A 12,487-nucleotide genomic window follows, 5' to 3' on the forward strand; every position below is an offset into this window, starting at 1 on the left:
ATAGACCCATAAGGACGCAAGCCGCATAGTAAACTGCAAAGCATTCTGGGGCCCTCCCCTCGGCTGCTAATGAGACGTTACAGCAGCTTTCTAATCAGTCCAGCGCGAAGCACTGATAAATCTCGGGGCAGAGTACACTGCAGGAGTCAGCTATTGTTCCTAGCCACATGGCTCATTAATATTCACTGCACACTGTGTTATTCTGTATGAGCTCCTCTGTGATCAGGAAGCACGCAGGACATGACACATTTGGCAGAAAAACATGGAGCCTGCCATGAGCTGTCAGGAGCATCTATCTCTGCATATACTATATAAAAATTCTGTGAAATCCAAACGTGGACAGTGAAATGCATATGTAATGTAAGTACAGCCAATCTTTAGCTACTGATATATGTGTTTATTTTCTCTGAGACCTTATACCTAACAGCTCCTCTTTAACGCCAATACATAGCGTTTTCAAAGCCTTTTGAAAGAGTTTTACAGCCCATATGAAAACGTCCTTTTTTTTTTTTTTCTTCTATAAAAATAAGTGAACAAGATAGCTGTAAAACGCTTTGAAAAGGCTTTGAAAACCCTGAAGTTGGCGTTTTCCATTGACTATCATTGAAACGCCAACAGCCAACTTCGGCTGTTAACAGCCCTGAAAAAGCTCCTGGGAGCGTTGAAACGCAACGCTCCAAAACGCCGAGTTAGATGTGAAAGGTAAAATGAAAGTCTATGGACTTTCTTTTACCTAGCAAAACGCCAACTTCGGCCGTGGCGTTAAAACGCTGAAAAATCCCTCTGGTGTGAAAGGGCCCTCAGTGTGCTTTTGAAATCCTTGTTTCCAGAGATTACAGTATATAATTCACACTAATAAACATGATTAACTTGAGAATTTACCTTGTTCACATTCGGGCCTAGTTGGGCTTTATTAGGATCATTTATTTGAAAAGTTATTTGAATAAAGCCTTGACAGACATACAGTAATTTGTGACAAATAACACGTCTGTTACACCTGTCACTAGACATACTTCTTAATATAGATGTGGGCATGTTCTGAGAAACACATGCAATTAAATGTGTTGACTTTCTCCCTTGAATGGAATTTGCCTCCAGTGAAGATGTAAAGAAAAAGGAACCTCTCCATTTTTTCTGAATTCTTTTATTTTTCTTCTTTAAAGTATCACAGCCAACTTTCAAGTAAAAATATAAAGTAAAAGGTGAAAAGTACATCTGTTGTCGACATCCTGTGGTCTCACGGAGGACAAAAATGTATTCTGAGATCTGTGTAGGCACTCGCATATAGAGCTGTCTGTGTATGTAATGGCCAGAACCCAAACTATGGCCACTTCAGGTTCTGGCTGGCCAATTTGTGAAGTGGCTGGCTACTGCAGCCAATATGCATAACATTGCATTTCAATTACACTTTCGGACTTCGTCCCTCCAAAATGGGGAGTGACAACAGCTGGTCAGCAAAGTCCTGAACGCAGCAGCAGCACATTTCAGCACTAACATCTGTAGTCATTGCCGGCTCTTTTCCTTGCCCCTTGCAACCTCCAGTCACATCTGCCTCAAAGAGGAAATGGCGCAGGGACAGTCTGTGCTGTATATCTCCCTTCCTGCTGTGTGTGTATATGCATTTGTCGTCTCCAGAGACACCACTGCACATGCACAGCAGGGAGGCAGACAACAGGTGTGAAAGGAAGAAAATTGGAAAGAGCCTGATGCAGATGCCACCATAGTTGGTTGCTCCTCTGCTGCTGCGCTGCATGGAAGCATTACTTTAGTCGGCTGACTCTGGTCAGATCGTGTTCTGGCCAGCCAGAGTCCGAAAGAGTAAGTGCTTTGTGCATTGGCCGCAGCTGTTGGCCATTTTGTGTATTTGCTGGCCAGATCCCGAAGTGGCAAACTTCGGGATCCGGCCATAACATGCACACTCCTAGACAGCTGTCGCTAAAGTAAAATCACTGTTCAGGACCACTTCCTGTACCACAGAATATTTGCTGTTGGATGTAACTTTATCTGAGACATTCAGTCTGTGCCTACCCCCTTACACTCTGTTGCCTAAAAGGTAATTCGCTGAACTTGGTGCTACTATTCATGATTAAAATTAGACCGGCGGCTCCCCCATGGAGTTGTCACTTCTGAGCACGGCAATCGAAGTGCTCAGATGCATGAGGCTTTTTTTTGCCACTCCAGTAACGCCACTGTGCGCCAAACATGACATGTGCAGTGTTAGCTAATACTTTTATTCTACTGCATGTAATTGGAGCCCAATAGCACTTGTGGCCGGCTGCTGGTAGGCTGAACAGTAGACTGAACTGCTCAACAAATCAGCAGTCAAGCTGCTTTGAAAAGAGGCCTTTCACATTTAACAGAACGAAACGGAATGGATCCCAACAGATGAGAACAGATTCTATTTTAAGCAATAGGATCCGTTCACAGTGGTCTGTTTGCAATGTTGTATCCATTTCATCAAACGGAATGCAGGTATGGGAAGTCTGTGATTTTTATAGTGGATGAAAGGCATTAATGCTAGCCAATGAGAACACTGTCTGTTCTCACTAGACTGCACGCGATGTGCATGCTTCGCTAGATACCCGCCGCGGTCCATTCGGGTTCTTGCACTGAAGAAACGCCAGTATACAGATCCTGAAGCCCCCCAGTACAAGCATCTCCGCATCCCATTGGTTGAAATAGAACAATGGGAATTGTCCCACCTAGAGAGGACTTTCATTGGTCCATTACTCTGTGAACCAATGGAAAATGGATCAGTTTTTTCCAGGTCAGTTTTTCATCCGGAACAGTTTGAACCTTGCATTAATGTGATCTAGTAGATTGGGGACCTGTCATGGTACATTAACATGTTTTGTTTAATTGCCTTGATTAAGCACACCTGAAGTGAAAAAAACGCATGATTTAATGCAGGGGTCCTCAAACTTTTTCGGTTAAGGGCCGGGTTAGCAATCTTCATACTAATGGAGGGCCGGAGTATACAGTGGAGGAAATAATTATTTGACCCCTCACTGATTTTGTAAGTTTGTCCAATGACAAAGAAATGAAAAGTCTCAGAACAGTATCATTTCAATGGTAGGTTTATTTTAACAGTGGCAGATAGCACATCAAAAGGAAAATCGAAAAAATAACCTTAAATAAAAGATAGCAACTGATTTTGCATTTCATTGAGTGAAATAAGTTTTTGAACCCTCTAACAATAAAAGACTTAATACTTAGTGGAAAAACCCTTGTTTGCAAGCACAGAGGTCAAACGTTTCTTGTAATTGATGACCAAGTTTGCACACATTTTAGGAGGAATGTTGGTCCACTCCTCTTTGCAGATCATCTCTAAATCCCTAAGGTTTCGAGGCTGTCTCTGTGCAACTCTGAGCTTGATACTGTTCTGAGACTTTTCATTTCTTTGTCATTGGACAAACTTACAAAATCAGTGAGGGGTCAAATAATTATTCCCTTTACTGTACATGATATGATGTAGAAAACATTACATTGAACCTAGGTAGTGTAAACTATTACCTGTTTACACATGCAGCCCTTTTGTCTCCCATTTAACCAAAGCAGCTATTATGCCCCCAATACAGCATGTGCAGATAGTAGAAAACCTCTTTTAGCCAGACAGTGAAGCATACTCAGGGTGCTGTCGCCCAATTGGACAGCGGTGTCACCTGATACGGAATTGGATTGAAAGCCAGCGAATGACTGCTTGCTGGCTTCCCTGTGGATTGATGGTACCAGCACTGCTATTCTATATGCGAGACACCAATATTTAAAGGGAACCTGTACTGAGTAAAATTATTTAAAATAAACACATGAGGTAACTTCAAATGAACATTACATAGTTACCTTGCCATCAGTTCCTCACCATTTTCTTCTGACAATGATCCCTTCCATTTCTGACATTTTGTCGGAACTGAAATATATCAGTTGCTGCCAGTTATATATCAGTTGCTGTCAGTTACAGCTGCAGCCCCAGTTGGAAACTGCAGCCCCAGGACTTGATGCCAATTTGGAGTAAGGCGGTCCTGGGGCTGCCGCCGCGGTCATGCCCATTGGCGTGACGCGGTCGTAAAGTAGTTAAAGATGCAGGGGACCACATCTATATGTGATACATTTTGTGAGTGAGTGGGGGGGGGGGGGGGGGGGGTGAAAAAGCCTCAGGGGGCCGCATTCGGCTCTTCCTGTACTAGAAAAAATGACTCTTCTTTGCTAATTGTTACTAATGTTCTATTTCTTAGCAGTACCACATATACAATTAATTATCTCATAAGTTTGTTTTCACTTCAGGTTTGGTTTCATGGGGGATTCTCAAAGCTAATGCTGGGAATACACTGGTTGATCCGGCGGCCAATTAGCCGCCAGATTGACCCCAGCCGCGTCCCCGCTCGTGCGCGGATCAATTGCCGCTCGTCCCCGCCGGCACTTCCTTACCAGCGCTCGATTCCCTGCCATTGTCCGCCAGGGGGGGTCGAGCGGGCGGAAGTCGAGCGGCTTGATCGGGCCAGCTGAATATTATCAGCTGGTCGATACACGGTACAGAAACGTACAGTGTATCCCCAGCATGAGGCTCTTTAGCAAAGACTTTCAGACTGACCATTTGCCTAGAATTGCTTTTACTTATGTAAATTCCGGTATCCTATTTCAGATGAGATATACATGAGTACATATCTTACCAGTCCTACTTGGAGCTCACCTGTGTTTAACTATTATTTGCATTGCAACAGTTAATGAACCAGCTCTTTATCTATGCTAATGAGTATCAGCAGCATGGCTTTCCTGAAAAGTAAATAAAAGGCAGAACCAGATTCTACATCATGCTGTCATGACTGCGGTTTACATGTCACATGAGAATTGCAGCTGGTAAACTGAAAATATGAAAGTGAGATTGCAGAAAACATCTATTTACCATTACAACTATGCATAATTATTGCATATTTTCAGTTCAAGTATGCTTTAACTGCCACTTGCTGTGAAGATGAAATTGGGCACAGGTAAAAAACTGAGTGCACACAGTTAAGTTCAAGGTGCCTACTGGGACAGGTAATGGGGCTAAAAAAAAAAATGTATGTATGTATATGTATGTGTGTGTATGTATATTTTAAAAGCTCTCCCTGTATTGAAATTTGTTTTCAAATGCATTTAAAAGTGAATATTGTTTCTTTGCCTTACGTCTCAGCGCGCATGCGCACACGTCCACCGCTTGTGCGCGCATACGCCCGCCCATTGGCCCGTCCTCCCCCTCGGTGTCTCTGCACATGCGCAGAGAGAAAACACGCACGCACACCAGTGTTTTGGATTTCTGTAGATGTTGACATTGAAATTGTCTGTGTGTGCTCCTATTTATTGTCTGTCTCCATATTTATATTAATTTATATATTTTTTTCTTTACTCAAGTGCCTGCTGTCCAGGAAGGTAGTGATGCAGCTACATCTGATGATAATGGAGGATTTGATGCAGACTGGGATGAACATGCGACTGACAGAATTGGGCCCATTGATTCCACCGCAGAATCCCGAGCAGTTGTCCAAGCTCTCCCCAGTAATGCTCCTCCAAGCGAAGACCCCGAGGAACGTGAGTACTTGTAGGCACACCACCTTGTCAACTAAAGCTTTATACAGACTTAAAGAGGAACTTTAACCCAGGATTGAACATCATCCCAATCAGTAGCCGCTACCCCTGTCCCTCAAGAAATCTTTACCTTTTCTCAAATAGATTATCAGGGGTGTTTGTGTGGCTGATATTGTGCAATATCTCCCTCTGTGTGAAAACAGATCACCTGTCAGAACAAAGATGTCCCCACCTGTGATACATTTTAGAATATAAATAAAGGAGAGGAAATATTTTACAATGTGCAAACACTAAATAAATATAAATGAATATTGTAAAAAAAAAAAAAAAATGTTATTCCTTTTCACTACAGTTCCTTTTTAATGCTAGGAGCGCACTTTTTTTTTTCTCTGCTTGCATATTTTTGGATTTTGCATGTCTGCATGCATTTTTTGAACTTTTGTGTTTTTAATAATAATCCTATTCAACAAAAAATGTCACTAGATCTGTTTTTACTAAAATGCATGCTTTTGCAGCTTCATGGAAAGCATTACATACGAGGAAAAAGGAAATTGCTGTGCAATTTTTTTAATTTTTTTTTGCCTTAAAAACGGAAATGTGAATCTCACAGCAATAGGAATTTTGTGCAGCCTATAGACTCGCAAATCGCATGCGATTTTGATAAGTGTTCTCCTTGCTCAAGATAATTGCCTATTCTGTATTCGGATGCTGTACATGCATGCGCACTTGGCTTGCAAAAGGGAGGGGGAGCTAAGCTGGAGGCCTTCCTCTTCCTGAAGAATATTATCACCATCAGCTGAAAGGATTCAGTGCAGCCACAAATAGTGGTTTCAACAGATAGTAGTCTGATCTTTGTAGCAATGTTGTTGAATTCCCCCCCCCCCCCAGGGCATCCCAGAGTATCAAAAAACATTTTCTTTAGGGCTCGTTTCCACTATCGCGAATCTTCATGCGTCCAACGCATGCAGATTCGCACATGTAATGCAAGTGAATGGACCTGTTTCCACTGTAGCGTTTGCGTGGTGCGTTTTTATGAGCGGTGAAAAAACGCACAAAAGAGCCAACGAATTCGCCTGCTAGTGGAATGCATGCGAATCGCCGCTAATGTATTTAATAGGGAAATCGCATGCGTTTTTTTACGCGTTATTTTACGCGATTACGCATGCGATTCCGCATAGGAACCAATGTAAATTAACACAGGCAGTGACATGGTTAAAAACGCACATAGCCTAACCTATGCGAAATCGCATGCGTAATCGCGTAAAATAACGCGTAAAAAAACGCACCTGCATGCGATTTCTTCTGCGGTGGAATCCAGGCGATTCCGCACCGCTACAGTGGAAACAAGCCCTGACTAAAATATTAGCGTTGAACAGCACAAATTACTAGCGTTTGTTAGTCCTACAATAGGGTAGGTATGGATAAAGTGTATATTGAATCAATATTTAGTCCACACCCCCCCCCCCCCCCCCCTTTTTTTTCTTTTTTTTTTTAAGAATCTTGTTTTTCTCCATTTTTAAATACAGTAGTATCCCTTTATAGTAAACTCCAAGGGGCTGGGCAAAATTACTATTTCTGAAATTGTCATATTTAAAGAGACTATCCTGAAAAAAAGTCCCATGGGGGTATTTACCTCGGGAGTGGGAAGTTTTACTGCCCCAATTAGGCTTCCCCATCTCTGTAGCTGCAGGCAATCCAGCGCTGGCTCCCCCGAAGTGTCCGCAATCCTTGCTCGACAAGCCCGACAAGGCTTGATATATTTACCTTCACTGGCTCCAGCGAGTGGCGCTGCTGTGGCTATCAGCACGGAAATAGCCGATCTCTGTTGGGTCCGCTCTACTGCGCAGGAGACTTGCGCCTGCGCAGTAGAGCAGACCGACAGCGATCGTCTTTCTGCCGCGTGGAGAGCAGATACTGCGCTGGAGTCGGGAAGGTAAATATTTACATCCCCGCTGTTCAGAGGGGCACAGCAAAACCACCGTGCAACACAGGACGGGGGAAGCCTCGATAGAATCCAGGAGCTTCCCCCACCCGAGGTGAGTACACCCCAGGGGAACTTTTTTAGTTACATGTTTTCTTTAAAGAGGATCTGTAACATGAAAAGATCCCCTGGGGGGTGGGGGAAGCCTCCGGATCCTAATGAGGCTTCCCACGCCGTCCTCCATCCGTCAGGGGTCTCGCTGCAGCCCTCCGTGGAGTCCGTGCAGCGGTGACGTCAATATTTACCTTCCTGGCTCCTGCGCAGGCGCTCTGACGGCTGTCGGCTCAGAACTACACGGAAATGCCCGATCGCCGTCGGATCTGCTCTACTGCGCAGGCGCAAGTTTCCTGCGCCTGCGCAGTAGAGCGGACCCGAATGAGATCGGGTATTTCCGTGTAGTTCGGAACGGAAAGCCGCCGCAGCGCCCCCGCTGGAGCCAGCAAAGGTAAATATTGAACTAACAGTCGGCACAGTCGCCGGCTGTTCGGAGGGCTGCGGCGAGACCCCCGTGGGACAGAGGACGGCGTGGGAAGCCTCATTAGGATCCGGAGGCTTCCCCCACCCGAGGTGAGTACCCCCCAGGGGATCTTTTTAATGTTACAGAGTCTCTTTAAGCTCAGAAAGCATACTATAGAACTCTATCTTAATTCAGTCAATTATTGGGAATCCTTTTTACTTTTCAGTGCTTCAGCAAGCGAGCCAGACATTGTCTAAGCTAGATCACAATGTACAGTGCTCAATAGGCAGGGATTTGCACGCAATAATCATTCAGCATCTTGCACAGTAAGCATGTGACTCACCAGTTAATGCAGGTACATTACTTATAGTGTACTCCTTTGTCCACATTTTTGTGCAGCCTGGTTAATACTATAGCGTTGCAGCCATGCACAAGCAAGTCACAGATGTCAGGCAGCAGCTTACACAGGAAGCCTAGTTCTCACTGGCTGGTGCTGTTGAGGTAATCCACACAGGCCCAGAGTAGTGTGCAGATAGTAAGCAGGCTACAAGTAGCTGCCAGCCCGCCCACTAACCGCGGCTCACGGGTCTGTGACTGACGTATGACACATGCTTCCGCCAACTTCCCACTATACCTGGATTCAGAACACCGCAGGGGACAAAAAAATGTTTTTTATGACCGAAGTTCTATTAGATAATGGTTTACTATACCAGGTGTTACTCCCATATTCTTATAATGGTGCTTGGCCAAGATTTGGGCATATACCCGAATGTTTACTATATGAGTTTACAATAACAAGATTATACTGTATAGAAATTATATTTGGGGAGGGTAACACTTACCAAATATAATCCAGTGAGCCATTGCTAAATGGGGCTTGATACAGAGAACCAGGGCTGAGGAGTCGGAGCGATTTTGGGTGCCTGGAGTTGGAGTTGGGAAAAAATGCACAGTCTCTGACTCCTAATGAATTTAAACTGTAAAATAGAAAATATGATAATGGTCTATTTCTCAGATAATAGTCATCACAAATAATTTATATATACAGTAATAGCTGTGCTTAGTCCACAAAAATGAAATAAACCAATCAAAGTTATTTACTTGTGCTGCTTCAATAAAGCAGTCCCCATATTTTTAAAGTCAGATATACATATCTGATTGTGACTGTACAGTAAATGTGTACACAGGAATCTCTTATATATACTAAATAACATCTATGCTGTAAGAATAAAGCCTGATGTGTAGCCGTGTCACTAATTGAGATGGTCAATGAGATGGATATAATTCTGCGTTGATGCTGATTTATGCAAATATATGCACTCTTTGCTCATGAAATCAAATAATTTGATATGTTAAAATTTGGTTTGGTGACTATGAATTAAAGGGTACCTGAGACGGATGAAAAGAAAAGTTTTATACATACCTGGGGTTTCCTCCAGCCCCCTTCAGGCCAATCAGTCCCTCGCTGTCCTCCACCACCACCTGGATCTTCTGCTATGCGTCCCGGCAAGTCAGCCAGTCAGCGCAGTCCGGCCACGTGCCGCTCCTACAGCCAGGAGCATTCTGCACCTGCGCAATAGTGCTGCGCAGGTGTAGTACGCTCCCGGCGGCGGAGTGTGTGCATGCGCACTACGCCAGACCGGCTCGAGTACCTGGACTCATAGCAGAGCTATCATTGTCTATCACCCATAAACCTGGTTCAGATTGTGCATGAAGAATGCGTAATAGAGGAAGATTCTCCTCATTCTCCTGCAGAGTACCTGCACATCACTCTTACATGTACCCACAGTTACATTGCCTAGGGCCTGATTGATGTTTTTTGTTCCGGTCTGTACCTTTTTCAAGTACTCTTATCAAGGACTAAATTTAATCTATGACTAAAGAGAATAACGATGGCAGTCTACATATCCATCTCTCTTCAGTTGTCTTTTTAAAATTCCTAAGCGTTGGCAGTTAAGGGAATTTCATGTTATGCCTGGCATAGACTGATCGACCCCAGCCACGTCCCCACGTGTGCGCGGATCGATTGCCGCTGGTCCCCGCCGGCGATCCTTATCAGCCACTCGATTCCCTGCCATTGTCCGCCGGCGGGAATCGAGCGGGCGCGGGTTTGAGCGGCATGATCGGGCCAGCTGAATATTATCAGCTGGCCGGATCAGCTGGTCGATACACGGTACAGAAACGTACCGTGTATCCCCAGCATTACATACTTTCAATCAACAAGATTGTAATATGCAAATTAGAAGAGTCGGTGGAATCCTAAGCTGAGGAGCCGGTGCATTTTTTTTACCGACTCCACAGCCCTGCAGAGAACTGCAAGTCAACTCCATTATGCCCAAACCACACCTGTTGTGAAGTGAGGCTGTCTGATGTGATTAGTGCTCCCAGGCGTGTGCGGTTACAGGACTTTTTAAAGTCCGTCTTCTGTTGGGAATGTAATAAGACTCTGTGCTCTGTGGCTCAGATAATACCCTTTAGCTATTTCACAGGAATGTACAGGCGGTCTGAGAGAACCCTGAACAGATTCTCTACCAGCAGGCCAGACACCTACATATTCTGCAGATGTGCTGTATTTTACTGATTATAAAATACGGCCCTAAAGGTGTGCTACATAATCTTAAGAATGATCAACAAAAAATATTTTGTAACTGGTTTGCTTTCCTTAGGGGCTGCATTTGTATAAACCCTATATTTTTTTTCAGAATTGCTAGATCAAACTTATAACTACGGTTCACTTTTAATGACATTGTTAAAAGTTTTACTAAATCTAAGTATTTGATCCATTCAGTGGAAGCAAATAGCTTGGTGATTTATGTCCGGATTTCACAGTCTAAAAGCAGTGCAATTTTTTTTGCTGCTTTCAGACCCTAAAACCAGGAAAAAAATCATACTGCTAAGGACATCTGCAGCAGCCCAGCACTTGATCACCTCCCTGGGATACAGCGCTGCAGTTCCTCCTCAGTCCTCCGGGTGGTGCTGTAACCCTGATTGCTGTCTGTTGCCATGATGACAAATGGTGATCTTGCCAAAGTGATGCAGAGCCTCCGAGGTCAGGAGAATGGCTGCCGGGATGTGGATCCCGGGGGAGGTGAGTTGAAACGCCCGCTGCTCTACTTTGCACAGAACTTCCGGTGGCTACCACGAGTCAGGCTCGGGGTTACTGCTTTAAGCTGTGGTTTTCTGCCTCGAGCCTGACTCTGGGCTACTGCCAGGAAGGTTGGGACTATGACACAATCTAAAGCCCCTACTAACCCTTGGTAGCAAAATCACTACTAGAGTTTACCTCCCAGTACTTGATCAGGGTAAGCAGGCCTTGTCTACTGATTTTTATTTTATTTTTTTCCCTCATCAAAACCATATTCATTCAATGTGACAAAGATATCATTTTTATTTTAATGTCTATTCAGAATGTTAATTGCCAGACTGGCAATAAATAAAATGTGATTTAATACCTGCATTGAGGGACCAAATTACATTTACACTTTGCTGGTTATTCACTAAAACCATCACAGTGGAGAGTTATTGTTGGAATTGTTCTAGAGCAGGAGTGCCTATTGCATAGATTGTGTTCTACCAGTAGATTGCAAAGGACTTTTGGGCAGTAGAGATGGTCATGTCTAGAAGAACTCATGGAGAAGCATGTGATTTGTTTAATCAGCTGATAGATTTGCAAAACTCTGATTTGCGGTGATCACATCCTGACTAGCAAATCAGAGACTTGCATATCTATAACCTGACCACACTGATCACATGCCCATAAGGTCTCCTAGACATGACCACTACTGGGTAGATCCCACACCGCCCGCCTGAATGAGGTTTGTGTTGTCCTGCTGATTACAATTTTGCTGGACACTGAGAATTGTAAGCATGATGTTGTGACTGTATTTGTTTCGAGCACTGTTCTATTTAACTTACCGAGGCGGACCCTATGATATGCATCTGGTTTCCTGGTGGCTTGTTGTAATTGCTGATGTGCATGTGCTGCACTTGCTGCTTGCCTCCGTAGGTAGATCTACCTTGTAGATCATTTTCAATTCTTAGTTTTTAAAGTGGCTCACATGCTGAAGAAGTGTGAGCACTTCCGTTGTATAGATTCTGTAGCTAAGGTCTATACCCATTTAGACAATGTATTGAGGATTCTGTGCTCTGTTGCCCAGCTCACATTTGCTAATAATATAAAGCACATGCATTTCTATGTTGGTGAGTAGGAAATTAATATGGCATAAAATATCTCCGTCTTGGCGATCCAATCGCATGCATGTCTGCATGGGTGTGTGCGGTGGCATCCGGACAGCTAGATGCCTTACCTGAGCTGATGCAGCTCAAACGTTCATGTGCAGATATATGTTTTTTGTGTTTCCGCCTGCAGTTGTGAAAATGGGAGATGTAGGTATGACCTCTCATTTGGTAGGCTATTAAAGTCCTTTTTGAGCGGACGCAGACTGCTGGAACGGTTTCAGCTTAGAGCGTTTTGAGCCTCTGTATAA

General features: G+C 44.0%; 1 protein-coding gene across 3 annotated transcripts in view; it reads left to right on the forward strand.

Annotated features, from left to right (window-relative positions):
- The window catches only part of PSEN1 (presenilin 1), a 93,152-nt gene that overhangs the window by 72,554 nt on the left and 8,111 nt on the right, over positions 1-12,487 (forward strand). For all 3 annotated transcript variants that reach the window (XM_068254133.1, XM_068254134.1, XM_068254135.1), the window contains one exon: positions 5,389-5,565. In XM_068254133.1, the coding sequence (XP_068110234.1) occupies positions 5,389-5,565 (177 nt within the window). The remainder of the gene's footprint in view (positions 1-5,388; positions 5,566-12,487) is intronic.

The sequence above is a fragment of the Hyperolius riggenbachi genome, chromosome 9, assembly GCF_040937935.1.
Source record: "Hyperolius riggenbachi isolate aHypRig1 chromosome 9, aHypRig1.pri, whole genome shotgun sequence".
NCBI lineage: Eukaryota > Metazoa > Chordata > Amphibia > Anura > Hyperoliidae > Hyperolius > Hyperolius riggenbachi.